Source organism: Mustela putorius, unplaced genomic scaffold, assembly GCF_011764305.1.
Source record: "Mustela putorius furo isolate JIRA1106 unplaced genomic scaffold, ASM1176430v1.1 tig00003834_pilon_pilon_pilon, whole genome shotgun sequence".
Taxonomy (NCBI): Eukaryota; Metazoa; Chordata; class Mammalia; order Carnivora; family Mustelidae; genus Mustela; species Mustela putorius.
In genome coordinates, this window is record NW_025421987.1 from 74,120,729 (window position 1) to 74,148,052 (window position 27,324).

The following is a 27,324-nucleotide window of genomic DNA, read 5'->3' on the forward strand; positions in this document are numbered from 1 at the left end:
TCTTTGAGATCGAGGACCAAGTCACGGAGGAAAATGCAGAGCCTACACCAGGCTGCTGGCCGAATTCTCATTTCCCTGGGGGCTCTTAGTGTAGTCTCTGGAGTTATCACTTTCTTCCCTGTCTTTTCTTACAAGCTTTGGTTCACGGGATGGAGTGTCTGGATTGCTTGCCCCATCTGGAATGGAGCTTTGGTAGGAAAATATTTTATTACATATATTGGGAGAAGGAAGAAAGAAGGGAGGGAAAGAAGAAAAAGAATAACATGGTTTCCAACAATACGGAGAAGTCCAAAATCAACAGAAAATTAGAATTTACCGTAGAACGTTGATTTCCATTTGTTGCCTCTCAAATGTAGAATCTTTCTTGATATCATTTTATCATATATACCATCATGTGTACTATAATGAAATGCTGTTCAAGAAATTCTTAAAAGTTATTTTAATCTTCTCACCTTGGTATTCTGAGAAACTGAAATCTCTCCAGTAAAACTTGAATTTAGAAAAAAATGTGAACCATAAAAACATGTAAAAATGGAGAACAAAGAAAATAATTTTCAGACTAATGCTTTCCCTAGAAACATTGAGGTGTGTGGACCTGATCCACGATTTGCAGGCCCCAAATCTTAGTTTTCCCACAGTTGTCCTTGTGAGCAACTGTTTGAACTGAAAGTCATTCAAGAGGTTGGGTGAGGTACCTCTCCAACGTCGCAGTTCATTAGGAAAGGGTACATGGGCCAAGTACAAGTACAATGACTGCACCAGTGAAGGGTTGTTCTGGTACCCCAGCTCTCTGGGTCAAAGAAATGAACACATCTAGCCTTGTGAATAGATGTCTTCCATGGTGATATGGTTTAAGAGGAGTTACAGAGCCTTGCCACAAATCCTTCTCTCATTGTTTCTTGTGCTGCCTGACATTCACCATCAGAGACTAGAGAATTTCAACTTTAGAACCTTTGATCTTTAGTTTTCTACTAAAATGTAGCCACTCTTTTTTTTTTTCTAAGATTTTTTTTTTTTTTTTAAAGATTTTATTTATTTATTTGACAGAGAGAGAGATCACAAGTCGGTGGAGAGTCAGGCAGAGAGAGAGAGAGAGAAGCAGGCTCCCGCTGAGCAAAGAGCCCGATGCGGGGCTCGATCCCAGGACCTGAGATCATGACCTGAGCCGAAGGCAGCGGCTTAATCCACTGAGCCACCCAGGCGCCCCTTTTTCTAAGATTTTATTTATTTATTTGACACACAGAGAGAGCGCAAGCAGGGGGAACAGCTGTCAGAGACATAGGGAGAAGCAGGCTCCCCGCCAAGCAGGGAGTCCTAGGTGGGGCTCGATCCCAGGACGCTGAGATCATGACCTGAGCCAAAGGTAGACGGTTAACCGACTAAGTCACCCAGGTGCCCCTAAATGTAACCATTCTTAAGAAAGGCAACCTTTTAAGTCTTAAAAAAAAAAAAAAAATCCAACTTTAACTTTGATATCACCTAAAAGTAAGACCTTAGAACATATCATTTTTATCTATTTATTAAATAAATATGTATTGACAGCCTACTGCATGCTTGAGTTGCAATGGTAAAAGAAACAAACAAAAGGTCTCAGTTTTTTAAAAATTCCATCTAGTGGGGTTCAAGAATGGTGAGTAGATGGAGAAAGCAGAATGGTGGGAGTGTGGAAATGAACGAGGAAAGCGTGGGATGGTGTTGTTGGGGTTTTTTTCTTTCTTAATACATTCTTTTACATCTACCTCCCCAGTCTTCCCCATCTGCTCTTTTCCCCATGTCCTGCCTGAAGCCATACATTCATTCAAAGAAATATTTATTAAACATCTACTGGAGGGATGCCTAGGTGGCTCAGTCATTAAGTGTCTGCCTTCGGCTCAGGTCATGATCCCAGGGTCCTGGGATCAAGTCCTGCATAGGGCTCCCTGCTCTGCAGGAAGCCTACTTCTTCCTCTCCCACTCCCCCTGCTTCTGTTCCCTCTCTCCCTGCGTCTCTGTCAAATAATTAGCTAAAATCTTTAAAAAAAAAAAGAATCTACAATTACATTTATCCAAGCACCTGCCACACTTTCCATTGATGACCCAGAGTAAGGAAAACCTTTTACATCAGGACCTAGAATGTACATAAATACATCTCTATAATTCTTTCTAGGTAAATAGATAGGTTTTGATAAATACATGTAACTAAATATTTATAACAAAAAGTTTCACAAAATAATATTTAGCCTTCTGTGTGAAATGAAGTCAGATATTTTTCTGTTCTATTAATTTTTTTTAACTCTGACTTCAGAACTGACCCAAAGTTAAACAAAACCACAATTAGAGTACAACTCTGTGTCCCTTTTTCTAAATTCTATGTCTGTCCCTGCTGTCTATCATAGAACATTCAATAGAGACTGAGATTTGATTAGGAGAAAAAAATATTGAATATAGGCTTGTTCTACACCACTATCTGTTTTATCGGTTAGACCCAGAGAAATGACAAGATCTGTGTCCAGGACACAGATCGTAGATAGCTATTTGATTTTGAGATTGAGGTATGGGGAGTTGGAATCCAAAAAAGTAAGACTGGGGAGATGGGGCCTACGTTCAGGTCCTGACTCTGACATTCTTGGTATATGGCCAAGAGCAGGACCCTCACGCAGCTAGTTCTTCATTGCTTTTACCTAGAACATGAGGAATTTTGCAGGTAAAGAGAGTCTGTGCGACACTATCCGCCCTGAGTTGTTCAGTGAGAATGACCAAATTTGAACAAAGCTTGTAAAAGAAAGGGCTTTGCCAATTTTAAAGTTCTACACACATGCTAGTTGATACCATGCCTCTTGTTTGTGCTGTGATGGAGGAAAACTTCTACCCTCCAGTACAGGGAGGGCACCCCTTCACCTGGGGAATTCATTTCCTGCTTTCAGGGGGACAGAGGAGAGTCAGTGTTCTTCTTGCATCTGTTGTTTCCTAAAAAACTTTAATTCAAAATAATCAACATGCTAAAGTCTCCTATTTGGGGGCCACCCACCCTGAATCCTATCAGGGCCCAATTTCTGTTCAAACCCTTCCTTCCTAACCTCTTGCCATCCGCTCATTTTCCCATTCTATTCCCCGAGGAGCAGCCAAGTTCCCCATCTTGTTACCTTCCGGGACCTCATCTCCCACCACTTACCCATCACACGTGCACCTTGTTGTGTTCAAACATTCCAATGTATGTTATTTGCCTGAGGACCTTTGCACTGTCTGTTCTCTGCCTGAAGCCTGTTCCCACACATGGCTTGTTCCTTAACTTCCTTTAATTCTTTGAAGTCATGGTCACTTTCTCCTTGATGCCTTCCTTCATGACCCTCATTACCCGATTTAAAATTGTAAACCTCCCCCACACCTGGCATCCCCGATTTCTCATTCCCTGTTCTATTCTTTTCCCCATGGCCCTTATTGCCAGCTAATATACTATATAGTATACTTATTTATTGTTTGTTTATACCTCCCCCCTAAAAAGCATATATTATACAAGGGTGGGGATTTTTTTTTTCTTTTTGTTTTCTGCTATACCTGCAGCACTTGGAACAGAGTGAGCCACAGACTAGGTGTTCGATAAATCCTGTTCAGTAAATAGGGTTGAGTAAGTCAATGGGTCCCATGCCCTTGTACAAAATTTCTCACACCACTGAACTCTGATTAGGTTGCAAAGATGAAAAGTCAAGCTAGTATTATACTAAAGCAGGGGGGAAAAAAACCTCTTGAGAAGGAAAACAGTAAGAATGTTCACTCTTTTAATGATGTCTAAGCTTGGAACAATGTGGTTTTTTTCTTTTCCTAGTGAGTTTCCTAGCAAGTCACAGCTCCATCTGATCAGGGTCAACTTCAAAGATCTCTGACTCATTCCACAACCTTCTTTACTGGTCACTTTTGTGCTCACTTGTTCTGTTTTTAAAGATCTATTTGTTTGAGAGAGGGAGAGAGAGAGAGAGAGAGGACGTGGAGGGCAGGGCAGAGGGGGGAGAGAGAGAATCCCAAGCAGACTCCCCGCTGAGCTCAAGGCCAATGTGGGGCTCCACCTTACAGCCCTGAGATCATGACTTGAGCCGAAAATCAAGACTCGGACGCTTAACCAGCTGAGCCACCCAGGCGCCCCTACCAGTCACTTCCTACTTGCCTGCAGAGTGAATCTTCCTCTGGTGGAAAGACAAATTGTAAGAGACTCCTTGTCTCTTTCGAGGCTTACAAAAGATAGATTTTTACAAATGTTACAGAATTTTGTATTTGTTCAATGCTTTCCTTCCAGACTTTCTAAATTCTTCATAAATATTGGTCCTCAGACTTTCCAAGCTCTCCTCTGACAGCCACATGATAAGCAGATTTCCTATAATTTCTGAGCTAGGTGATTTAAAGTCATCTGCTGCTAGCAAGTATGGAGCCAGGAGACACAGCCTTAAGGACTGAGCTCTACTTGAATCCTGGAAAACGTGACTTGGCAGCTCCAGTGACTTAGTGGCAGGCAGCTGTGCTGCACCCAGAATCCTGCCTGGAGACGGGAACTTAGGAAAAGGGCCCCAGTGTCTTCCTCTGTCAGAGGACGGACTTGATTTCACCATCACTCAAGCTTCTTACAGCTTCAACAATTTTGTGATTGTCAGACACCTGATGGCCAGTTTTTCACTTGGGTAGCCTAAACTTCTTTTTTTTTTAATTATTATTTTTAAACATTTTAATTTATTTACCTGAGAGAGGTGGGGGGCAGAGGAAGAGGGAGAAGTAGACTCCCTGCTGAGTAGGGAGCGTGACACGGGGCTCGATCCCAGGATCCCGAGATCATGACCTGAGCCAAAGGCAGGCACTTAACGGACTGAGCCACCCAGGCACCCCTAGATGTCCTAGGCTTCTTTAAGCTCAGCTTGTCCCCCCAAAATCATCTCACCATCATAAGCAATGATTTCTTCTCCTGACTTTCCAGGCTCTGAACCCAATTTCAAATCCTAGAGTGACTTCCAGTTCAATCTTTCCCTCCAGTTTAACTAGTCCTTCTCAAACTGTAATGTCCATAAGAATCACTCTGGGGATCTGGTTAAAATGTATCCTCTGGTTCAGTAAATCTGGGCGGGGGCCAGAGACTCTGCCTATCTCCGAAGTTTCCAAGGGATGCCGACGCTGCTGGTCCTAGGACTGTGCTCTGGGCAACAGTGCCCTAAACCAACCTACCCTCAGCCCCATTGCATCCAGTCCATTGCCAGCTAACTTTTATTCTTCCTGTGAAGCCTATTTTTATGCATGCTTTCCTCTCATTCTCACTGTGCTCCACTTCCCACCCCACCCAGGTTTTACACCTAGATAACTTCAATAGCCAAACTGTGGGAACCCATTCATTAATGAGTTCTAAAATCAATCTATTGGGTAGCTAGCAGCATTTATAAAACATGGATAGGATAGAATAGAATAGAATAGAATAGAATAGAACCAGAGTGTATCATACATAATATATTTATGGCTTGGGCATGATGCAAAATATATTTCTTGCTATGGATAGAGGTTTAAAAAAAAAGTTTGGATCAGGGGGCGCCTGGCTGGCTCAGTGAGTGGAGTGTGTGACTCTTAATCTCAGGGTTGTGGGTTTGAGCCCCATGTTGGGTGTAGAGATTACTTTAAAAAGGTGAAGTCTTGAAAATATAATAGCAAAGAAAAAAATTCATTCCAAGTCTGAAGACCAAGTTCCTACAGAGACACCTAGGCCTCCCTGCATCCGGACCCAACATGCACGTGGCCGTAGGCTTTCTAAATCTCTCCTGCATCAATTCGACTCCTTCTTCAAGAACCTTCAGTGTTGTTTCATTGTCCAAACAAAGTTCAGATATGTCCGCCTGAATTTCCAGGCCCTTTTCAACCTGGCCCCACATGGCTTTCAAGCCTGATTTTCTACTGGTTTTGTGCCCAGAACCAGCTTTGTCCCGCATCGGGGAGCCTGCCTCACTGTCCGCCAAGCCTGCCTGCTGTGTTCCCACCTTTGCACCTGTTACTCAGGCTGTCCTTCCCCTTGGCACCTCCGCTGAAATCACATCCATCCTTCAAACCTGCTTTGACTCCTGTTTCCCCCCATGGGGGGTAATGCTTTCATCCGCAACCTTTCCCCACCGGCAGTGGTATCTTATCACTGGACTCTTCTCACACAGAAGGCACTCACTCTTTCTTGCCTCAATAGGTGGACGTTCTTCTCATCACGTTCACATCTGGACTGTAAATTCCAATGAAAGCTGGAACCCCTGTGCCTATCATTGTTACCTGGTGAGCTTGCTCACCTGACTTGCCTCTCTGTGGCTCACTTAAAAAGCAGGAGATCCCCATCATTATAAGGATTAAATGAGTTAACACATGGAAAGTGTTTAGTGTCATGCTTGGCATACAGTAAGCGCTCCATAAACGTTAACTGTTATGATGCTGTCGGCAGAGTGCCTATCGCATCCCTTGTTCGCCGTAGACCCACAATAGATGTTTGTAAGTGAATAAATTAGCGCCTATTAAAATGATTCCCCTGAAAGTTTCTATTTCCACTGTGACTGCTCCCCACTTCCTTCAATTCATCCGCTTCTGGGAACTGCGTCCTTTACGTGGGCAATTTAAAGATTCCATGGGAGGGCTCATGATTAGCGTGCAAGTACAGTGTTGGCAGCTCCTCTTACAAAACCCAAGTCTAGTCCCAGGAACTGCCCTGTGGAGCTGGCCGGTCAGAAAGAGCTAAGGGTGGAGAGTGCAGGCCCGGGCCTTCTGGCCAGGCTCATACTCCCCAAGCACCTCCTCCTGGTCCTTCCTGAAACCTGACTGCCCCGCTGGACCCAGCACTTGCCTCTCAGACACTACCTCTCGAATTTCCTTTTCCCACTTGACTTCTCTTCCATACCCTCAAAACTCTTCCTTTTACCTTCTTTTCCTTCTTCCTAAGTATAAGGTTAAAAAAAAAGAGGGTGACTGGGTGGCTTAGACAGTTGTGTCACACTCTTGGTTCTAGCTCAGGTCCCCATCTCAGGGTGGGGACATGGAGCCCAGCATCCGGGGCTCCACACTCAGCAGGGGGGTCTGATGGAGACGCGTCCCCTCTGCCCACTGCCCACGCCCGCTTACATGTATGTGTGCTTGGGCACTCTCCCTCTTTCTCAAATAAATACATAAATCTTTTCTTCTCAAGATTTTATTTTATTTATTTGACAGAGAAAGACACAGCAAGAGAGGGAACATAAGTGGGGGGAGTGGAAGAGGGAGAAACAGGCTTCCAGCAGATCCCGGGGCTGGATGCGGGGCTCTATCCCAGGACCCTGGGATTATGACCTGAGCCGAAGGCAGATGCTTAAGGGCTAAGCCACCCAGATGCCCAATAAATAAGTCTTAAAAAAAAAAAAGAGAGAGAGAGAGAGAGAAGAAAAGAGGAAAAGAAAGCAAGAAAAGGGAGGCTGTGACTCAGGGGACACCTTGCCCTCTGGCTCACGGTGTGTGGGGTGGGGGGGCTGCGCACCAGGAAAGATGGGTGTGCTGGCTCCTGAGCCACCACCGTCCACAGGGTGGATTTCACAGGTTACTGAATGGCACTCATACACCAGCCTCCTCCGTGAAAGATCTTTTCAAAGTTTTGTGTAAACAAAGCAAAACTCAAGCTGGCAGCGATGACAGAAATAACAGGCCACTGCCATCCCGCCGCATTTTTCAACTTTTGAAAGGAAAGCGACGGTTCACGCCAAAGTAGCTAAGGCAACCTGGAATCGAGGCACCTATAGCCATGCCAGCTATGGACTGGGAGTTACCCCAGTGCCGGAGTGTGTCCATCGCTCTTCTGCTGGGTCCAGGGCTGCTCTCTCCCAAGGAGTGATGTGTGGGTGAGAGCGCGTTAACTCCCGGAGCAGAGACCTGCCCCAGGCTCCGCAGCCCAGCTCAGGGGCTCTTTCTAATGCTCCCGTTTTGTCTGCTTCTGATGCAAGCTCAACCTCCGCAGGGTCCCTTGGAAACTTTCCTTTTGCAGAATCAAGCCAACCTCCTTTGCCTACAGATGCTTCTGTTTTTATCCACGGGAGTTTTATGGGTGGGCGATGCCACGTCTGGAATTTCAGCCGTAGCCACACGAGAAGTTTCGTGTGAGCGGACGCGTGTGTGCTTCTCCCACCCCACCCCCCATTCTCGAAGTCAGACATTCAAAATAAAATGTGTCAGGAAAATGAAAAGCAAACAAAACAAAACAAAAAAACAATCAACAACCAACCACCACCACAAAAAATACCGAGTGGACACAGAAGCTACGAAAGCAACATACCTCAAAACCATATTGGTACAAAAGGATTTTTCCGCTCAAATTGGTTGATACTATACATACAGTCATATTTATTTCTCTGCCAAAAGCCTAATTTGTAACTTGTCTTAGTCCTGCCCTCATTCGACATCTCGTTTCAGACACATCTCTTCCTGGTTTTCTTTCAACCTCAAAGCGTTCCTCGACCAGGAACAAATGATTTATGGGTCAGAAATAAGTGGTTTCCAAGCTCAGGGAACACAAAGGTCTTCATCAGACCCAGAGCTGAATCAGAGATGAGCCCAGAATTTTTTTTTTTTCCATTTTATATTGCTCAATTCCGGTGACACCATTCCCTCCTTTAACTATTTTCATTCTGCACTTTGGGTCTTTTTCCCCTCAAAGGAGACTAAAACAACAGCAACAACAACAAAAACCAATGTCTTGTGGACACCACTGTACCCAGAAGGATTAAGGTCTCACCATGCATTCACTCTAATTATAACTTCGTTACTTGAGAACCAAGAATCACATACTTGCATCCCACCAGCAGGCTGAGGCTGCAGAATCTTGAAAGAAAAGAAAAGCAGACAAGAAGAGATAATGCCATTGCTGGGTGGGTTTTCAGGGCTCTGTGACATTTCCTCTCTGGTTCCTCCCATTTGTAATTTTAACAATTTGTGAGAAAGATGAACGATAGACAATGAATCAAACGAAAACATATGGCGAGGGTTATAAAGCGAGGCTTTTACGCCTGTGACACCTAACAGTAGTAAAGATTATAATTGCGATGGCAAAGACAACACAGAAAATCAAAAAATGAGCTTGTATGAATCATGTCTTTATGACACTGATGGCTTCCTTGCCTCATTGTCATCCCCGATGAGGAGCAGATCAGAGTCATAAATCCATTTAGCCATTTGCTGTTCTTTCTAGTTCATAATAAAGTTGTCAAACTGTGAGACGGATTGAACTCTTTCCAGAGATACATTCTATCATGGATATTATTCTTCCATTTTCTTTTCACAGGCCTTCACAACTGGTATACTTCTGCTGTTGGCTTACAAAGAGTGGACCAAGAGATACCTGGTAAATATACAGACACCACGGAGGATGATTGAATAGGTTTCAAGGTCAAATCTCTACCAGTTCAGGATGGAACATAGAGAACGTGATTTCCAATTATCATCGAATTCTGTCTAATTGATGCCTTACTATAATGGGTTTCAGGAGTAAACTGGGTGTTACACGGATAATTTTTATCTGATTTCTTCTCCAAACATTTTCTACAAGTTCCTGTGATTACTATAAATATTTAAGTGTTCTGATTTGGAAAGGACACCACTGATGTTAATGCTCTTGAATTTCATTTTGAATAAATGGACCCGTAGGGTTCCTCTGTTTTGTTTTGTTTTTAAAGATTTTTTTTTTTTAAATTTATTTGTCAGAGAGAGAGCGAGCGAGAGCAAGCATAGGCAGATAGAGTGGAAGGCAGAGTCAGAGGGAGAAGCAGGCTCCCTGCGGAGCAAGGAGCCCGATGTGGGACTCGATCCCAGGATGCTGGGATCATGACCTGAGCTGAAGGCAGCTGCTTAACCAACTGAGCCACCCAGGCGTCCCGGTTCCTCTGTTTTTAAGCATGTTTTTTTAAGGCTCACCTCCTCAGTTTGGGATGTCCTTCCAACGTCTCTGTTCCTTCTCCCCCTAAAAAGGATGAAAAGTCCATGATATCTTGCACTTCAATAGTATGGAGCCAAGTAATCCCATAGTATAAAGAGACTACCTGATCTGATCATAGATCTTCCCGTGGCTCAAACTTGAATATACGTGTGAATCACTGGGGAATCTGGTTAAAATGCAAAGTCTGATTCAGTAGATCCGGGTGAGGTGTGAGAATCTACATTTCTAACAAATTCAGGGGTTGTCAGTGCCGCTGAATCATGGACCATGCCCTCCCTGATTAGCAAGGTGCTAGGATAAGGCAAGGATCCTGTGTACTCCTGTTTGTTTTTCCCACCCCAGACTGGCTGTCAACATATGATATAAGCAAAATAAACACATGTTTGTTGAATGGAATTCATTTCATTTTGGGCCCAATTGGCTGATATGTCATTCTTCCATAGTGTAGATTCAAGAGGTGAACAAAAGACCTAAAAGGGAACGTTGTAATTCATTTCTCCTTAGCTTCCCAATAAAAGAGATTCATCCCTGACATCTTCCTTCTTCATATTGCCGAAAAGCTTTTGAAGAATTCAGTTCCCAAAGTAATGCTTTGTTTTTGCTTTATTTTCAGTGGCAAGCTAGTTTCATCTTTGTGATTCTGAGCATGATGGGATGTCCACTTCATTTTGCTGTAGCCTTGGAATCTGCTCTCCTTGGCCCATATTGCTTCTACTCGTTTTCAGGGATAGCAGGGACTGATTACGTTGGTTATGCAGTTGCCTTTCCTTTTCCGTATGCAAGCTTCCCATCAGCTTGTGTGGACCCGCTGCACTATGAAGAGTACCACCTGACCCTTCAAGCCTTCAACCTGTGCCTGAGCTTTGCCATGTTCTGTGTGTCCTTGACAGTGCTCGTCAAGCTTTCTGCAGGACTGATCTGGAAGACACACACGTAAGTTTCCAGAAAGGGAGAACCCATTCTTAGTCCTGAATGCTAAAATGGAAAGTCTGCCATATTAGTTCTTAATCTGCCTCTCTTATTTATCATTGTATCTCGTATAACCAAAACTTTCTCACCCTTTCTACTTCTGCCCCAGCAGAGAGGCTGATCTATACCAACATCAAATTTAGCTTTCTTACTTTTTCCCTGGATGGCTAAGAATAATATTGATAATATGATAGCAATAGAAATATGAACTGAATATTTACTCTCAATGTCCTTCCCATTTTACAGATAGTAGACTGAGGCTAAGAGTTTATGTAATTTCCCCAAGGTCACACAGCTAATGAGCAGTAGGGCCAGATTTAAAACCTAGAGCTATTTCTCATAATAGGACAGATTTATCCTAGGCCCCCTTGTCACTCACCTTGTACCCTCTATCCTCTGCTAGATCACCAAGATGTGTGGATCCGGCCTCCAGGAGGGTTAGAACAGAACCACTGGGCGAGATTTCTGATTTCAAATTCCTATGTCTGATACTGGGTCACTCCATTATGAGTTGAACAGCCTCCTCCGGGAAAGAGATATTTACCACAACAAACTCTTCTACTGGCTTTATGATTCAAGTTAGTATTATATTAAGGCCAGGTGAATTTGGGTTATGCTAGCCAATTTTTTCCCCAGTTTGATCCTATCAACACAAATCAGCAAAGTTGGAAGACAAGAACTTGGCACTCTCTATACCTTTTGTGGTCAGTCTTGTCCTCTTCAACTTCTACATAAGTCTGCAAAGGAAATCCTGTACATTCCTAGGAACAGAGTTGATTTTACAAGGAGGCCTACTGAGAATTGAGGCTAGCAGACAAAAATTACCTCCCCTGCTATACTGCCGGTGCATCTAGGAGTTTAGAATGTAGAGATTTCTCCCTGGTAAGGACCATCCCAACTTTTTAAAGCCCTTTGTTAAAATGAACATAAACCCAGGAGAATCATACATTAAAGCATTGGTTACCTATAACCCCTTGGCATGCTTAGCTAATCAGACAATTGGCTGCCATCTTGGACATGACACCTGAGAGCAGAGAGAAAAGAATGAAAAAAATATCCTTAGAGCTTGGTAAGTCAGCATCATGGAAACCCAATAGTGAGGCCATCTAAAGTGCCTGGAAAGAGAAAAAATTAATTGAAAACAGAGCAAAGTTCTCCAACTTCAGAATATCGCCTTCATCCGCCTTGCTCAGAGTAGGTTCTTGGTGTGTGATTTCTAAACTAGGGATAGGATACAATACAACTACAATATATTTCTCAAAGTGGATCAATGACATCAGAATCGCCCATGGATCTTGTTAAACCATATTTCTGGCTTCTGTCCTGGCCCATTCTTTTTTTTTTTTTTTAAGATTTTATTTATTTATTGTTTATTTATTTGACAGAGATAAACACAGCAAGAGAGGGAACACAAGCAGGGGGAGTGGGAGAGGGAGAAGTAGGCTTCCTGTCAAGCAGAGAGCCCGATGTGGGGCTCGATCCCAAGACCCCAGGATCATGACCTGAACCGAAGGCAGATGCCCAATAACAGATGCCTGACCTAAACTGAAGACAGACCAGGCGCCCTGAGTCCTGGCACACTCTTAGGGCAGAAATGTTGGGCTTGAAATCAGGGAATATGCATTTTTAACACATGCCCCAGGAGAACCTGGTGAAAATTCTCTTCCTAGCGCAGGATTCTCTTAGTGTAACCTCTGGACAGAATTTCCGTTTTCCCCTCTGTGTAAAATGCAGCACTAGTTTGGGTAAGAGTTCTCAATAAATTTAATAAACAGCAAATCTTTGGTGAGCACTTTTGGATGACCTGACACCACGTAATCCATAATGGTAGCAGATCATGTTTCATTAGCAAGGATGAGTGGCTGACACAATGGGATAGGAGTTTCTGTATTAATAAATACACCATTGCCCCTGAGCACAGAAGGAGCATGTGCAGCTTGACAAGCCTTTGTTACCATGTGGGACACCTTGGTGGCTCAGTAGGTTATCTGACTCTTGATTTCAGCTCAGTTCATGATCTCATGGTTGTAGGAGAGAGCACCACGTCAGGCTCTGTGCTCAACATGGAGTCTGCTTGAGATTCTCTCTCTCCTCCTCTGCCTCTGCCCCTCCCCCGACTTGCGCTCACTCTCTCTCTCTCAAAATAAATAAATAAAATCTTTAAAAAAACCCCACAAACCTTTGTTACTATGTTACCATGTAGAAATCTCAGCTATATGAGGTGCAATTTCTAGAAAACACACAACTTTCTTAGAAGAAACGGCAGGTCACTTGTTAGGATATAGAATTCCACATGGTGATTCTACCTTTAATGAGCCTCCATGTAGATATATTGTTAGGTTCATGCTGAAAGAGATAAGCAACACTTTTAATTTTTATTTATTTTTAAATGTTTTATTTAAATTCAATTTAATTCACATAGATTGTATGGTTAGCTTCAGAGACAGAATTCAGTGATTCATCAGTTGCAAACAACGTCCCGCGCTTGTTACTTCAAGTGCCCTCCCTAATGCCCATCGCCTATCAGGAAACTCGAGAGCTATGCACATTTGTAAAAAAGGAAAAAGTGATAGTTTGATGGAAGATTTGGAGGAAATTATAATTGTACTGTTTTATAGAACAATTTTTTTTCATATCTGTAATAGTCAATATTATGATGGATAATATTCTTTTCTAGGAATTCTTCTGTAAGTTCAGAAACAAACCAAGCACTCCCTTAGGAATCACCTTTCATTATTTCTCTGCTCCCTGTGCCTTTTCAGTTTAGGAGAATTGAATTGCATCCCCGTCAGCTCAAGCTATTATAACAAAATACCATAGACACGGTAGCTTCGCCAACAGGTTTATTTCTCTCCGTGCTGGAGGCTGGAAGCCCAGGGTCAAGGTACCAAGATGGCTGGTCTTTGCTGAGGCCTCTCTTACTGGCTTGTGGAAGTCAACTCACTGTGTGCTCACATGACCCTTCCTGTGCCTGCTCCTGGACAGAGATGATCTCTGTCTCCATCTTATAAGGGCACTAATCCTATCATGGGAGTCTCCTAGTCATGACCGCATTTAAATTAATTACTTCCCAAATAACTTACCTCCAAAGACCATCCCAGTAGGGATTAGGGCTTTCACATATGGATTTGGGAAGGAAACACTAACAGTTGATAGTATCTCATTGAAGGCCACACAGTATTGGTGTGTGAGCGTGTAGTCATTTGATACCCAACGAAAACCACAGTGAGAAATGCTTGAAAGAGGCATAAAGGGTGTTATGATTTTGATAAAAGCATTATACTAGCACTACAGACTGAATGTTTGTGTCTCTATGAAACTCCCAAACACCCACTGTGATGGTATTAGGAGGTAGGGCCTTTGGGAGATAGATTTAGTGAGATCAGGAGCGTAGAGCTCCCATGATAAGATTAGCTTTCATGATGCCCTTATCAGAAGGTGAGGAGGCCAGAGTTCTTTCTCCCCCCTAGGTAAGGAGACAGCAAGAAGGTGGCCATCTGCCAAATAGGAAGAGGGTTCTGACCAGTTGCTGAATCTGCTGACACCTCGATCTTGGCCTTCCAGACTCTAGAACTGTGAGAAATTGTTGTTTAAGCCACCCAGTCTATGGTAGTCAGTGACAGCAGCTCCAGCTAAGACCACAAGCCCTTCCAAGTTTCCAGGGCCTCACGGGAAGAGGTGGAACTGGAAAAGGAACGCGAGCCCCCCTTGTGTAGCTCCCTGCAGCACACTGAGGTGACCTTCTCGGCTGAGGACTCAGGGCAGGGGGCAAAGAGCACTCCATAGAATTAAGTCGAGAAACCAAAACGCAAAACAACCATAGCCCAAATTGTCTACATTCTTGGTCCAGTAAGTAATAAAGGGATGGGAAAGGAAAGAATTGGGACACCAGACGCGCGGCAGCTGTGCCCGCCAGCTACTCTGCCCCTCCCCCACGGAATGGAACGGCTCCGTCTGTTTTCCTTTCATTATTCATTGTTATGTTTGGGGTTTTGCTTTTTTTTTTTTTTTTTAATGAAAGGGGAAAGAAAATATTTTCCCCCTTATCATGTGATAGAGTGGTTTTCTTTCTTTTTTTTTTTCAATGAATTGAGAAATATTTACTTTCCATAAAAGATGTAGGTAAACCCTTTAAAGAGTTCAAAAACATATGAGGACAGAATATTTACCAACGGAGGAGGAGCCTCTTCTTCCAAACAAAAGACAAATTTGCAGAAATACACCAGCTCCAAATCTTCTAGCGGACGTACCGGGTATCATTAGCAACAGAAATGCGTTTTGAAACAAATTCATCTTCAACTCTCACCCTAAGGGCTTGAAACCTCATGTGGGGCTTTAGCAAGTTCTCTCTGGTGCTTCTGGGAACTAAATCCCGTCTGGGAGAGTCAAGTCAGCCTCAGGGAGGGCCACATAATAGTCAGAATTCACTGCATTTCTTCCTCACAAGTCCTTTTCTGTGTCTCCTTAACATGGTCAACAGAAAAATCAGAATGTAGAAAAATAATTGCAATTCTGGACATTAGTGTTCCCTCTATCTCACTGTGTCATCTGGAATAAGAATGGTGGGGACGTGAGCCCGCGTAGGAGCAGAGTAAGTGGAGGTGCTATTTATGGGACAGTTACTACTGGTCAGGTGCTTTCCCTCCTCCTTCCTTCCTCACAACCCCACAAATCTCATCAGCCCCGTTTCACAGATGATGACGTTGAGTCGGTCAGGTGGAGTCAGGATTCGCTCCCTGTGTCAAAGGGTCTTAGACAGTGTTTCTTCAGCTTTACAGACTCAAAGTGGCTTTGTGTAGGCATGCTTTTTTTTTAAGATTTTATTCATTTATTTGATGGCAGAGATCACAAGTAGGCAGAGAGACAGGTATAGGGAGAGGTGGAACAAGGCTCCCTGCTGAGCAGAGAGCCCAACTTGGGGCTCAATCCCAGGACCCTGGGATCATGACCTGAGCTGAAGGCAGAGGCTTAACCCACTGAGCCACCCAGGCGCCCCTGTAGGCATGCATTTTGTGGGCAGTCTTTCTTATGTTTCTCACAGACAAAAATTAACTCACGTATAGAAATGGAAGCTATTTTTCTTCCAGGGTATTTTCATTTCGTTTAATCAGTGAGATGGCACCAAGGGTGAGAGCGACTTACGAAGAGAGGAAATGAGACCAAAGTTGTCGATTGTGATGTATTAAAATTAGCTCGATATTTTGTCAAAGCAGAAGCAATAAATAAGGAGGTAACTAGACAACTTTTTTCTCAGTTTTTACTTTATAATCATTGTGAACATCATGTTTTCCTTTTGACATTCAGTCAGTTTAATCTTTTAATACAAAATATTCTACTGGGTTTTTTTCCTCCTCTTCCTACTTTTTTTTTTTTTTAAAAGATTTTATTTATTTATTTGTAAGAGAGAGAGTGAGAGCGAGCACAGGCAGACAGAGTGGCAGGCAGAGTCAGAGGGAGAAGTAGGCTCCCTGCGGAGCAAGGAGCCCGATGTGGGACTCGATCCCAGGACGCTGGGATCATGACCTGAGCCGAAGGCAGCTGCTTAACCAACTGAGCCACCCAGGCGTCCCTCCCCCGCTTCCTACTTTTAATCTAAAATGGTATTATTATGGGGCCTCTGGGAGACTCAATCAGTTAAGTGTCTACCTTCGGCTCAGGTTATGATCTCAGGGTCCTGGGATGGAGCCCCTTATCAGGTTCTCTGCTCAGCGAGGAGTCTGCTTCTCCCTCACACTCTCCTCTGTGTGCTCTCTCTCTCTCAAATAAATAAATAAAATCTTTTAAAAAAAACCACACACAGAAGAAGTTTTGGTTTTATAAAAGGGTAGAAACTTGAGGAGAAATCAGAAGACTCCATCCTCTATAATCATATAAATTCAGTTTCAACAAAGAAAACTGAATTAATACCTAGTGAATAGTTCAGAATGGCCGTAATGGTGCTAAGATGTGAACAGGAAACCATTTAGCAAAGTAACAATGTTGGTTGGACATTTTGCACTGTATTAAGTATCCAGGAGAATAAGTACCCGGGGGTTGTTACTGGGTGTTACCCATTTCATTCTGTGTGAGAGAGACACAGGAAAAAGTAATTAAGATAAAACACAATGAAGGCCATGAGGAGTAAGGAATGACACGATGTTACTTCTCTCCCAGACTAGCCCTATAAGCCAGGGACTGTGGACAAGGCACAAGGACAAGACACATCAGTAGTTGTGGACTTGAACTTCTTCATCTTTAAGACAGCCGGGCTTGGTCATGCACATCCAAAGAACTTTCCAGCTCTGTTTCAGTCTGTGATTTCCTTCCTTCCTTCCTTCCTTCCTTCCTTCCTTCCTTCCTTCCTTCTTCTTTTTCTCTCTTTCTCTCTCTCTTTCTTTCTTTCATTCAGATTTTACTTATTTGAGAAAGAGCACAAATGATGGGGAGGGCAGAGGGTGAGGGAGAAGCAAACTCCATGCTGAGCAGGTAACCCAACATGGGGCTCTATCCCAGGACCCTGAGATCATGACCTGAGTCCAAGTCAGACACTTATCCAACTGAACCACCCAGGAGCCTCTCTATCTACAATTTTCAAATAAAACTTTATTCCATTGGAGAAGATTAACCTTCAGAAGGGAGGATTGTTGGTAGCAAGGAGTGGCTCTTTTCTTGTCCCAAACCATGCTGATGTGTCGCTGGAGTACATCACACTGCCTTTACTCTGCTAGCTCAAGAAGTAATATATGCTAACAATATTACTCAAATGAGACAGGTAGGAGAGTTGTTACAGATACACAGATCACTTTAATTGCTTTAGAAAAACAACTTTCTTTGCTCACTATTCAATCTGTTGGGGCACCTGGGTGACTCCCACTCTTGATTTGGGCTCACGTCATGATCTCAGGGTTGTGAGATCAAGCCCATGGAGGTCTCTGCACTGAGCATGGAGCCTGCTTTAGAGTCCCTCTCTCCTTCTCCTTCTCCTTCTGCCCTTCCTGGCTTGCACCATTCTCTTAAAAAAAAAATAAACTCAATCTCAGATCAAACCAACCAGAATTGTCTTGTTGGCTGTCTTTCTTTTTTAATTATTCAAGTATAATTAATACACAATGTTATATTAATTTTAGGGTATGATATAATGATTCAACAACTCCACATATTTCTCAGTGTTCAGCAAGGAAGTGTGCTCTTTGTACTCTTGATCCCCTCTATCTATTTTCCCCATCCCCCCAACCGCCTCCCCTCTGGCAGCCACCAGTTTGTTCTCTGCTTAAGGGTGTTGTTCTCTGTTTTTTTCGGGTGTCTCTTTTTTTTGTTTATTTCTTCTGTTTCTTAAATCCAACATATGAGTGACATTGAATGATATTTGTCATTCTCTTATTAGCCTATTTTCCTTAACATTATACCCTCTAGGTCCATCTGTGTTGTTGCAGAACTTACCATTGTATTTCTAAATGAGTAAGGAACTTCAAACTCCAGTTGATTTGCAAAAAATATTGTTCCAAATGTTTATTTTTTCTCTGGTTTCATATGACTAACCTGTTCACATCTTAGCACCATTACGGCCATGGATTAAAAAGAAAGCTGCTACTTAAAGCAATAGAATTACTTGGCACTGGCTGGTAATTAGAGCCTATTTGAGAAGAGGAATATCTTGGGTTCACTAATATGTGACTTTTCTCTTGTCATGTGTTGAGGAATATGGCTCCAAAGCCCTAAATATAACATTCATTGTTTATACGTGCCTCTCAACATTTACTGAGCATATATTATGTGCCAGATATTGTGCTAAAGGCTAAAGGTAGAGACAGAAGTGTGAATAAGGCGTAGTCTCGTCTCCACTGACTTACAGGAACTGAAGGAAAATGTCCCCTAGGGCAGGAGGACCAAGAGCCCAGATGAGGACTAATGAAATGTGAATTAGATAGTGCTAATGGGCATGGAGAAGAGGTGATAGATTTGAGAGATATTTAGAAGGTAGAATCAACAGGACTTACACCAGTTAGCGTGTGGGATGAGGAAGGAGCCCAGAGAGATGTAGAGGGGTTTCTTGACCGTGAGAGACAAGACAGAGTGATTGGATTTTATGTGTGAGTCCTACTCTTGTCACTTAGGATTAATTCAGTTTCACATCTTATCATTTATAAAAAGCCATTTTAAGAACCTAATAGAAGACATCAAGAGTATTTCTGCCTGGGATTCTAGCAAATGAGGTTCTGAGGCTTGCTTGCCACAGGACACTCCCTGGCTTTAGTTAGTCACGTATCAGTTACAAACAACACATTGCTTTGAGTTCATAATAAACCTAGTGCTGAAGAGCATGGGCCATAAGACCATTTCAATCTAGGCCATATTTAACAACTTACCTCTTCTTTTCTTCTACTCATGCGCTCATGGCAAAGATTGCCAATGAAAACCTGTACATAGCCAAGCCCAATGGAGTCTTTTCAGTCTGCATATTCCTTGACCTCTCCACCGCCTTTGAAACTATTGATTGCTTTCTTCATGAAATCCTCTCCCCTTTGACTTCCACACATCACTGGCTTTGGTTTTCTTCCTTCTCCAGTTTTTCCTCCTCAGTCTACCCAAAGGCTCCTTTTCTCTGCTTACTTCTTTAAGGCTGGTGGCCTCAGTTATCATCTTTGGGCTGATACCTCACACATCCATATTTATAGACCAGTCCCTTCTCCTGCTCTATTGAGCTCTACATCGGACTATTTTCTGGGCACTTTCCTGGGTGTCCCACACACACACATCAAACTCACGATGTTTATAATGGAGCTAATCATCTCTTTGTCCCCACCACCTGCTCGTCTTCCTGTATCTCCAGCTCAGTTGCCAGCACTCATGACACTCAGGACAAGCCTAAGACCTAAAGTCATCCGTGACTCCTCATACCTCAGTTGATCACCACATCCTGGCAACTGCACCTCTTAAATATTTATTCACCGTGTCCCCCTTTCTCTGTACTGACCAGGCTGGTCCTGGTTCAGCCCTCTGTCTTCTCTTACTCAGATATCTTTGCTTCCAATCTCGTCTATCTTAAGAAGTATCCTCCGCACAGGCTTTAGAATCAGCTCTCCCAAGTTCAAATCTGTTCTTATTACTTCCCTGTGGAGTAATAGTAATAGTATAAGTCATAAATATTATCTTATGCTAATAGTATAAGTAATAAATATTATCTTATTACATCCTCCTGTGGCTCCCCATAACACGCAAGATACAGCCAAGCTCCTTCATGTGATATCCATGTGGGTGCAACTCCTCTCCAAGAATCTGGACTGACAAAGGTGAGCAGAAAAGGTGGGACTGGGAGTGTGGGGGTCAAAAGAGTAGCAGAGTGGTAGGCTGCAGTACTAGAAGTCACTTCCTAGCCATAGCTAAAATCTTAACTAAATACCTATGTCAGGAATATTGCAAATTTAAAAACAATCCACACATCGCAGGGGAATTTACTGTGGTCATGGAATCCAAGAATTTCCAGGAAGAGAAACAGAAAAAGTCGATTTGAATTTCCATACCGAGGAATGGTACCTTATCGAGGAAGCACTGCATTCGACATTATTTATGACACATGGAGAACCTGATATGCCATGGTACGTTTGAAGTCAGATACTTTGAGGTTTAATTGTTTCCTCCATCACCTACCATCTGAGTAGCCTTGAACAAATCAATATTGAACCTCTTTGTGCTGGCGAGACCACACATACCTCACATGTTGCCAAATGAAATGGTGTATAATGACTTTTAAGAACCTTACACGGGTTGGGCACTTGATAGCTGCTCAGGAAATGCTTGTTTTCCTCCCCTTACTTCTAATCAAATTAAAATTCTTAGCTCTCATTCGAAGATTTTAGAAAGTTCCCTCTAATCTTCTGTTAATTTTCTAAAAGCTTCAAACCAACCCAAACTAGACAAAACAAATAGCAAATGACCAAAAAAGATAGTCAATGGAGAGAGCCCTCACTTCCTTAGACAGTCCCTGCCCACAAAAGCAATAGTTCTTCTGAATTGTTTTATGCTTATGGCAGATATTTTATTACACATCTATTTCTTTTTTATATCTTTCTACCACCCCCCTCCACCAATATCACCAATATTGTTCTCTCTGGTGATTCCTCTAAAATCCTTAAGTGGTACCATGGTGCTGTTACTTGAATCATCCTTCATTGGGCTCCTGTGACATAAAAAAGACTAAATTAAATGTCAAAAGTGACACTCTATTTTCGTTGATAAATTGTAGAAATAAACACTAATTTTTCTTCTTCCTAGGGTCAAAAGAATAGACAATAAATTTCAAGCAGCATTCCTCTTAAATTTGTTATATTTGTGGCCATTATTTTGAAATATTTGCAAAATAATTTTTTCTTCAAACTTTTTCTCTATGTTCTTATGAAATAAAAATTGAAATAATTGTACATTGTAGCCTTTTTAGATTGTTAACACCATTTTTTCTGATTTACCTGCTATGATTTTTTAAATGGAAATTTTATCATCATTGTCATAAAATTTTAGAATCTGAAATATAAATTCACAATGAATGAATGTTTTCTTTAAATTCCTTTCGTCCCTGTGTGGTGTTTCAATAAACTGTCAGTCTATATTACCTAAACTAAGGAACCATTTTTCTCACCATTTCTTCATTGCCATTACCAAGGCAACTATAGATCCTCAAATACAATTAAAACGTGGAAGTGTAGCCATAATGAGAAGGGCCTCCTGCGGTGGGGGGGAGGGGGAGAGAATGACCCTTCCTTCTGGCCCCTCTGTAGCTTGTCTATGGCACTCATGACAGTTTAATAGTTAGAAGGGACCTTAGCTGTCCTCTGGGCCAACTTCTCATTTTAAGTCCCAAGATCTAAATGTCCCTGACAGCTGAACCATTCCCAAGAGGCAACCTCATTCAGCTGTTTCGTGGCTCTAAAGGTAAAGCTGGGGTGCCCAGCTGGCTCATTGGGTAGGGCGTGTCACTCTTGATCTCAGCCTTGTGAGTTCAAGCCCTACATTGGGTATAGAGAGCACTCAAAAATAAAATCTTAAAGAAAAAAAACAAAACATAAGAGGTCTTTCTTAAACTGTCCAGAGATTTGCTTCTTATATTCTCATTGCCATATATTCTTTTTTTTTTTTAAGATTTATTTATTTATTTATTTTTGAGAGAGAAAAAGGGCACAAGGGAGGAGGGGCAAAGAGAGAGAGAATCCCCAAGCAGACTCCCCGCTGAGCCCAGAACCCCGCATGGGGCTGGAACTCACAACCCTAAGATAGTGACCTGAGCTGAAAGTCAGAGTCCTCTGCCCAACTGCCTGAGCCACCCGGGCATCCCTCTATCTCATATGTTCTCACATGTCTCTAAATCTTCACGCCTGCGGCTCTTAATAATATAGCACAATGGTTCTCACATGGGATCCCCATGCCAGGAGCATCAGCATCACCCAGAAACTTGTATGAACTGGAAACTTGGGGGTTGGGTCCCCGCTATCTGTGTCAGGAATCCCCCCTCCAGTGAGTCCGAGCATGCTAAAGCTTAAGAAGCGCCCGTGGAGGGTGGCAGAAAGTGGGCAGGACTTCTGAATGAGAAACACCCAGTTTCAGACCCTGGCCCTCTCGTGGGTTTAGGCAAGAGCCTCAGTCTCTCCCTGGTCCTGTGGAACTGATGAGGTTTGCTAACTGTCAGGCTTGCTGAGAGAATTCCGTGGCACTGCAGAGGTAACCCACGTGGCAGACACCCTAACACGACTTAAGCACAAAAATTGCATCTAGTGTCATTGATTCAATTCAGCACCTTTATTAGATGCCTTTGAAGGTCCGTCTCTAAGAGTCCATTCATTTGAGAATGCACAAGTACAGAGTGAAAATGTGAGACATCATGAAAACGACGATGTGTAGAGAAGCTAAATGACACGTTCCAGTCATTGGAACAGGTGACGCAGCTCAGTCATTGGTGTCTGGAAGTCCCATAGGGGCCGCCCAGACCTCAGCTCTTCAATTAACGCATGTTCACCTCTCACTTAATGAAGCTACCCCACGTCTAGTTGTGGGTGATTACACCAGGAGGGATTTAAATTTTATCAGTATACTGTCTGAATTCATTTCCACCTTACTGGAGCATTTCCACCCAGGACTGAGTTTATTTATTTACTTATTATTTATTTACTTCCATTTTGCTTTCTGATTTGCATCCCTCTCTGTTCTAAAAGGGTTTTGGGTGACCATTGGACATTCTCTCGAGTCGGCTCTCCAGCCTCTGTGGCCCCCACTGCAGGAGCAGTGAGATGCTATGATTGCTTCCCGGATATTCCATGCTCAGCACAATGTGCCCAGTTCCAAAATCCTGGTGAAGCTGTCCAAGACCAAGGGCTTTAGGTTAACTGGGATCCCATGTAAAACGTGTGAAAAATCATATTCCGCTGTCAAGATATATGCAGGGTTATTTCTTGCCTTTGCTTCCACAAAGAAATGAGCAGACGTTTCACTACTCCTTTGCCGGGGAGAGCTGAATTGTTACCGCTCACCATCCCATGCCAGAAAAAGTCTGCTTTACCCGGCCTTCCGAAAGGAATAAGGCACCTTCGCTCTCAGATAGCCTGTTTTCAGTTTTGTGCGGCTGATGATATTATTTGACCGGTGACAGAGGCCAAGGCTGGAAAATAGACTGGTTTACTTATAAGTCTTTAAATGTGGACACATCAGCTTGTGGGAAAGAAACTATTTAAAATGGGGCTTAGGGAAAGGGAGAAAAAAAAATCCCCTTTCTCCATATGAGATTCTTCCACGGTGTTGTCATGCAATGTTGAAACCTCCGTAGAACAGTGGATCACTCTCATTGGATATATGCAAATTATCTGAGACCCAGTGGTTTCCTGCCAGGCAAAAACTTATAATAACAGAGCAAGAATGCAATCCGAGCTCTTGCTCTCTGAAATCCCTGAAAGAACAGAGTCGTTCTTGACAGGGCAATTTCAGCCCTTGACATTCCAGGAAATAGCTTAATAATGTCATTTAGGCTGGGGTTGTAACCAATCCTAAGACACAGAGACACAAATGGCCTATGTAAGATTTAAAAGATCGGTTCAGGAACCACTTTTCATTCTCACAGAGAGTTTAACAACAAAAACACCAGCACCACAAAACTAAGCATTGCATCCTAATTAAATTAAGCATTGTCCCCCACTAATTAAACCCAAGCTAGGAAAAAGGAAGGGTTTCTGCCAGGAAATTACAGACACATCCTGACGACTATTTCTTTTCCATTTACTTTCCTAGGTACTAGGTCCATGTCATATCCAGGATGTGAGACCCAAACAAAACTGTTTTTTGATCATTAATGTAGGTGCAGGAGCGAACCCCACCCTGGGGCCTCAAAGGTCTTTATGAGACACGCTGGCCTTTCCATTTCCATGTGTTTCATTTTCTCTGGGTGCAGTGCAGCTGAAAAAGGTTACAAGACTCAGGTTAAAACTCAGGAAGTAGATCAGGGCCCCACACTATGACATCACTCTCTTACAATGCAATGATGCAATGACATTTCCTACAGGAAAATGACTCGATCTGACAGACAGCCTCAGTTCCCTGCAGTGGAAGGTGTCAGGCCTCCCCCACTCCAGCTCCTGCCCCTTGGCTGGGCCTTCTCAGAGAGAGAGAAAGAGATCCAAGCCACTTTCAGTTTGCAGCAGTCTTGATATATTTAAAATGAAGGGGTGCTAGAATTTAGTTACAAAAATTGTGGGATATTTTAACTGTTAAAGCAATTAATGCTTTTAAACAAAACATAGGGTTTTGTCACTCTCAAGACAGTTTCTAGACCTATTATTAAAAGCGACATGTAGGCAGAGTCCCAACGGATGGTTGTATGTGTTGGCCAAAGGGAAGAGCAGGGATTAAAATCTGGCTTGCTCTCTGATTACCAAACCCTGCCTGCTGGTGCAATACTAGATCTGTGCTTTTCTGATCCACACAAACATCTCACTGCCTGTGATAGATGGTCTTGTAACAGACCCAGGTTTAAGTTAAATGATGAATCAGTCTACTGCTTTCGGTCCTGGGTGTCTCTATATCTGTAGGTATAACATCTTTCAGAGGAATGCCTAGAGGTGCACATTTGAGGACCCGCCTGATTATGAATTCTGGACAAATGAGTCTCCTGCCATAACACCCCAGTGCATAGAGAGCCTTTGTTGGGGGGTAGGGCTCATAAACAGGTGCTGCCAATGAGCTCCCACAGGCTGTGTGGGGGACATGGCTTGGTGAGTAGAAGGTCTGAGCTAGATCTCAGCCTGACCAAGTAATTTTATGCTCTAACTGTAATACCGTAATGGCACTCCTCACCCCCAATATGGTAGATGCTGTTCTGGACTCCGCATGAAGACAGACCTGCTCCAGTCTTAAGACCAATTTAGAGACCTGAATCAAGGCAAGAGATGTAAGGTCTCATGCTCATCTTGGGACGCCACCTCAAACTGTTCCTGCTTTTCCATCTGTGGCCTTGTAACTCGGTTCCTGGGTTCCTGCCTCTGTGTGAGTTCTAGCTGCTGGATGTCAGGTGAGCGCCGCCTGGGACTAAGCACTGATTGCCTTGATTTACCTTACCATTGCCAGACAGATTTAAGCTCTCTATGGCCATTGAGTGGCTCGGTGTCAGGGTGGTTTGAGGTCCGGTTGACGCAGTGCCCCAAAATGGGGAGTGCTTCCAAAAATCGTTACATGGTAACTGGATGGAGCTTGCAGTAACAGGTATGCTATCTCTGGAAAAATTTGCAAATATCTCAAAGCCTAATACATTTCTTTAGGAGGAGTCAAAGCACAAGCCTAGTTGTCACACCTTTTTCCCATTACCCTCTGGGGTTCTCTCAGAGGTGTAGGGTCTTCACAAGGGAATAACTGTTTCCAAAGTCTATCAAAGCATCCCTGGTTACAATCTGGGAAGCAAAACATGCCTAGAAAGGAGGATAGAATGTAAAATGCCCCAAATTACTGGGGTTTGATTACTCTGCCAAATTTGCATTCTTATACTATCTAATCACTCCCTTTTAAGGACTCATTATTTCCTATAGTTAAACTTACAAGGAAAACAAGGAATTTATTTTACATTTGACACATTTGTAGAGTCACAGGATCTGGGGCCTCTATTTATCACCGTTTGAGCAAACTTTTGCTTGCCCATACATGTTGAAAGTGTCATTTCACCTGAATACACAGAGCAGACTTGCTGAAGACTCTACCCTTTCACCTTGCTCGAGGCGAGAAGGAAGATCAAAGCTTCCTGTATTTTTAGGGATGACCCCTTCTTTGTTCTGAACACTTCTCACATCTCCTGTTTGTAGAAGCTTCTGCAAAGACCACGTTGTTTTTCTATTCCATAAATCTGCTTTGTCTAAGCAGGACTGTCATTGCCCATTTGGCCCCCTAGAAGAGGGAAGTTACCTATGTGGATAGATTCTTTACTTTATAATGGTTCCTTAAAATCATAGTATCTTAAACACGCATTTTAGAAGAAAGAATGATCCGAATTAGATTTTTTTAAAAAGTTATTTGTGATCAATATGCTGTAATGATAAGACGGATAAAGAACAAGGAAAAACTCATCTGTTGTCAAGTCTGCCATTAACGAACCAAATGACCGAATGCCTTTCTTTCTGTATTTATCTGTTAATTTCATTAGTTCTTTTTGCGTTGAAGTAGAATATAAAATAAACCATGATGCATTATTTCACTTAGTTCATTCACTTATTATTGATTAAGAGTATGGGGCGTGACCACCAGCGGACAAGGTGCAATGATTCGGGAAACAAAATCTCCTCGTTCACAGAGCAGAGATGAGATGGAGATAAACACCACAAAGGCTACACGGATTCAATGCTTTCCAGGCTAAGGACTGAAAAGCAAATCATTTCACTTTCTTTGGTTTTAGTTTTCTCAGCTGTAAAACAGAGGAGCCAAAATTAATTGTACAGTCCCTTTAGCTCTAAAATTCTGGGACTAAAAGAAATACAGGCCAGTGTTAAAAGCAAATTTTAAAAGCACGATCTTTCACAGGCTTTGTTTGGCAAATATCATGAGGGAGATAAGCTCAAATCTGAATTATGACCGCTGATAGGGACATGGACACTATTACAGACATTGTGGACAACGGGAGGAAAAATATGGAGCTTGGCAGTAAGTGGGGAAAAATATCTAAGTGGCACAGACAGACTGGCCAGGAGGGAGCCAGAACTGGAAGCTGTAAAGCAGGATGGGCCTGAGGGCACTGCAGGTCTCAGATCAATCAATCAACAAGGATTTTATTTGACTCAGGTTACTCTATTTGTTAAGGGATACTTAAAGGGGCGCCTGAGATAACATGGCCAAGGATTATAAGCCATACTAAGTATAGAAGACGGCGAAAATATCCTAGCATCCAGCTCTATAAGACTAGCGGAGGAAGGGCATCTGTAAGTAAAGAGGGCTTAGAA

At 42.9% G+C, this 27,324-nt stretch overlaps 1 protein-coding gene across 5 annotated transcripts; it reads left to right on the forward strand.

Annotated features, from left to right (window-relative positions):
• On the forward strand, positions 1-26,568 carry TMEM212 (transmembrane protein 212). Of its 5 annotated transcripts, XM_013058322.2 has the most exons (6): positions 1-192; positions 9,275-9,334; positions 10,539-10,858; positions 20,094-20,163; positions 20,320-20,469; positions 21,146-21,431. In XM_013058322.2, the coding sequence occupies exons 1-5, from the start codon at positions 34-36 to the stop codon at positions 20,458-20,460; spliced, it is 750 nt and encodes a 249-aa protein (XP_012913776.1). In that variant the 5' UTR covers positions 1-33; the 3' UTR covers positions 20,461-20,469; positions 21,146-21,431. The 5 variants fall into 5 exon arrangements, with proteins under 5 accessions (XP_012913776.1, XP_012913778.1, XP_004756642.1 ...); XM_013058324.2 differs by lacking the exons at positions 20,320-20,469; positions 21,146-21,431 and adding an exon at positions 25,216-26,568; XM_004756585.3 differs by having other exon boundaries at positions 20,320-21,431.
• The last annotated feature ends 756 nt before the right edge of the window (positions 26,569-27,324 follow it).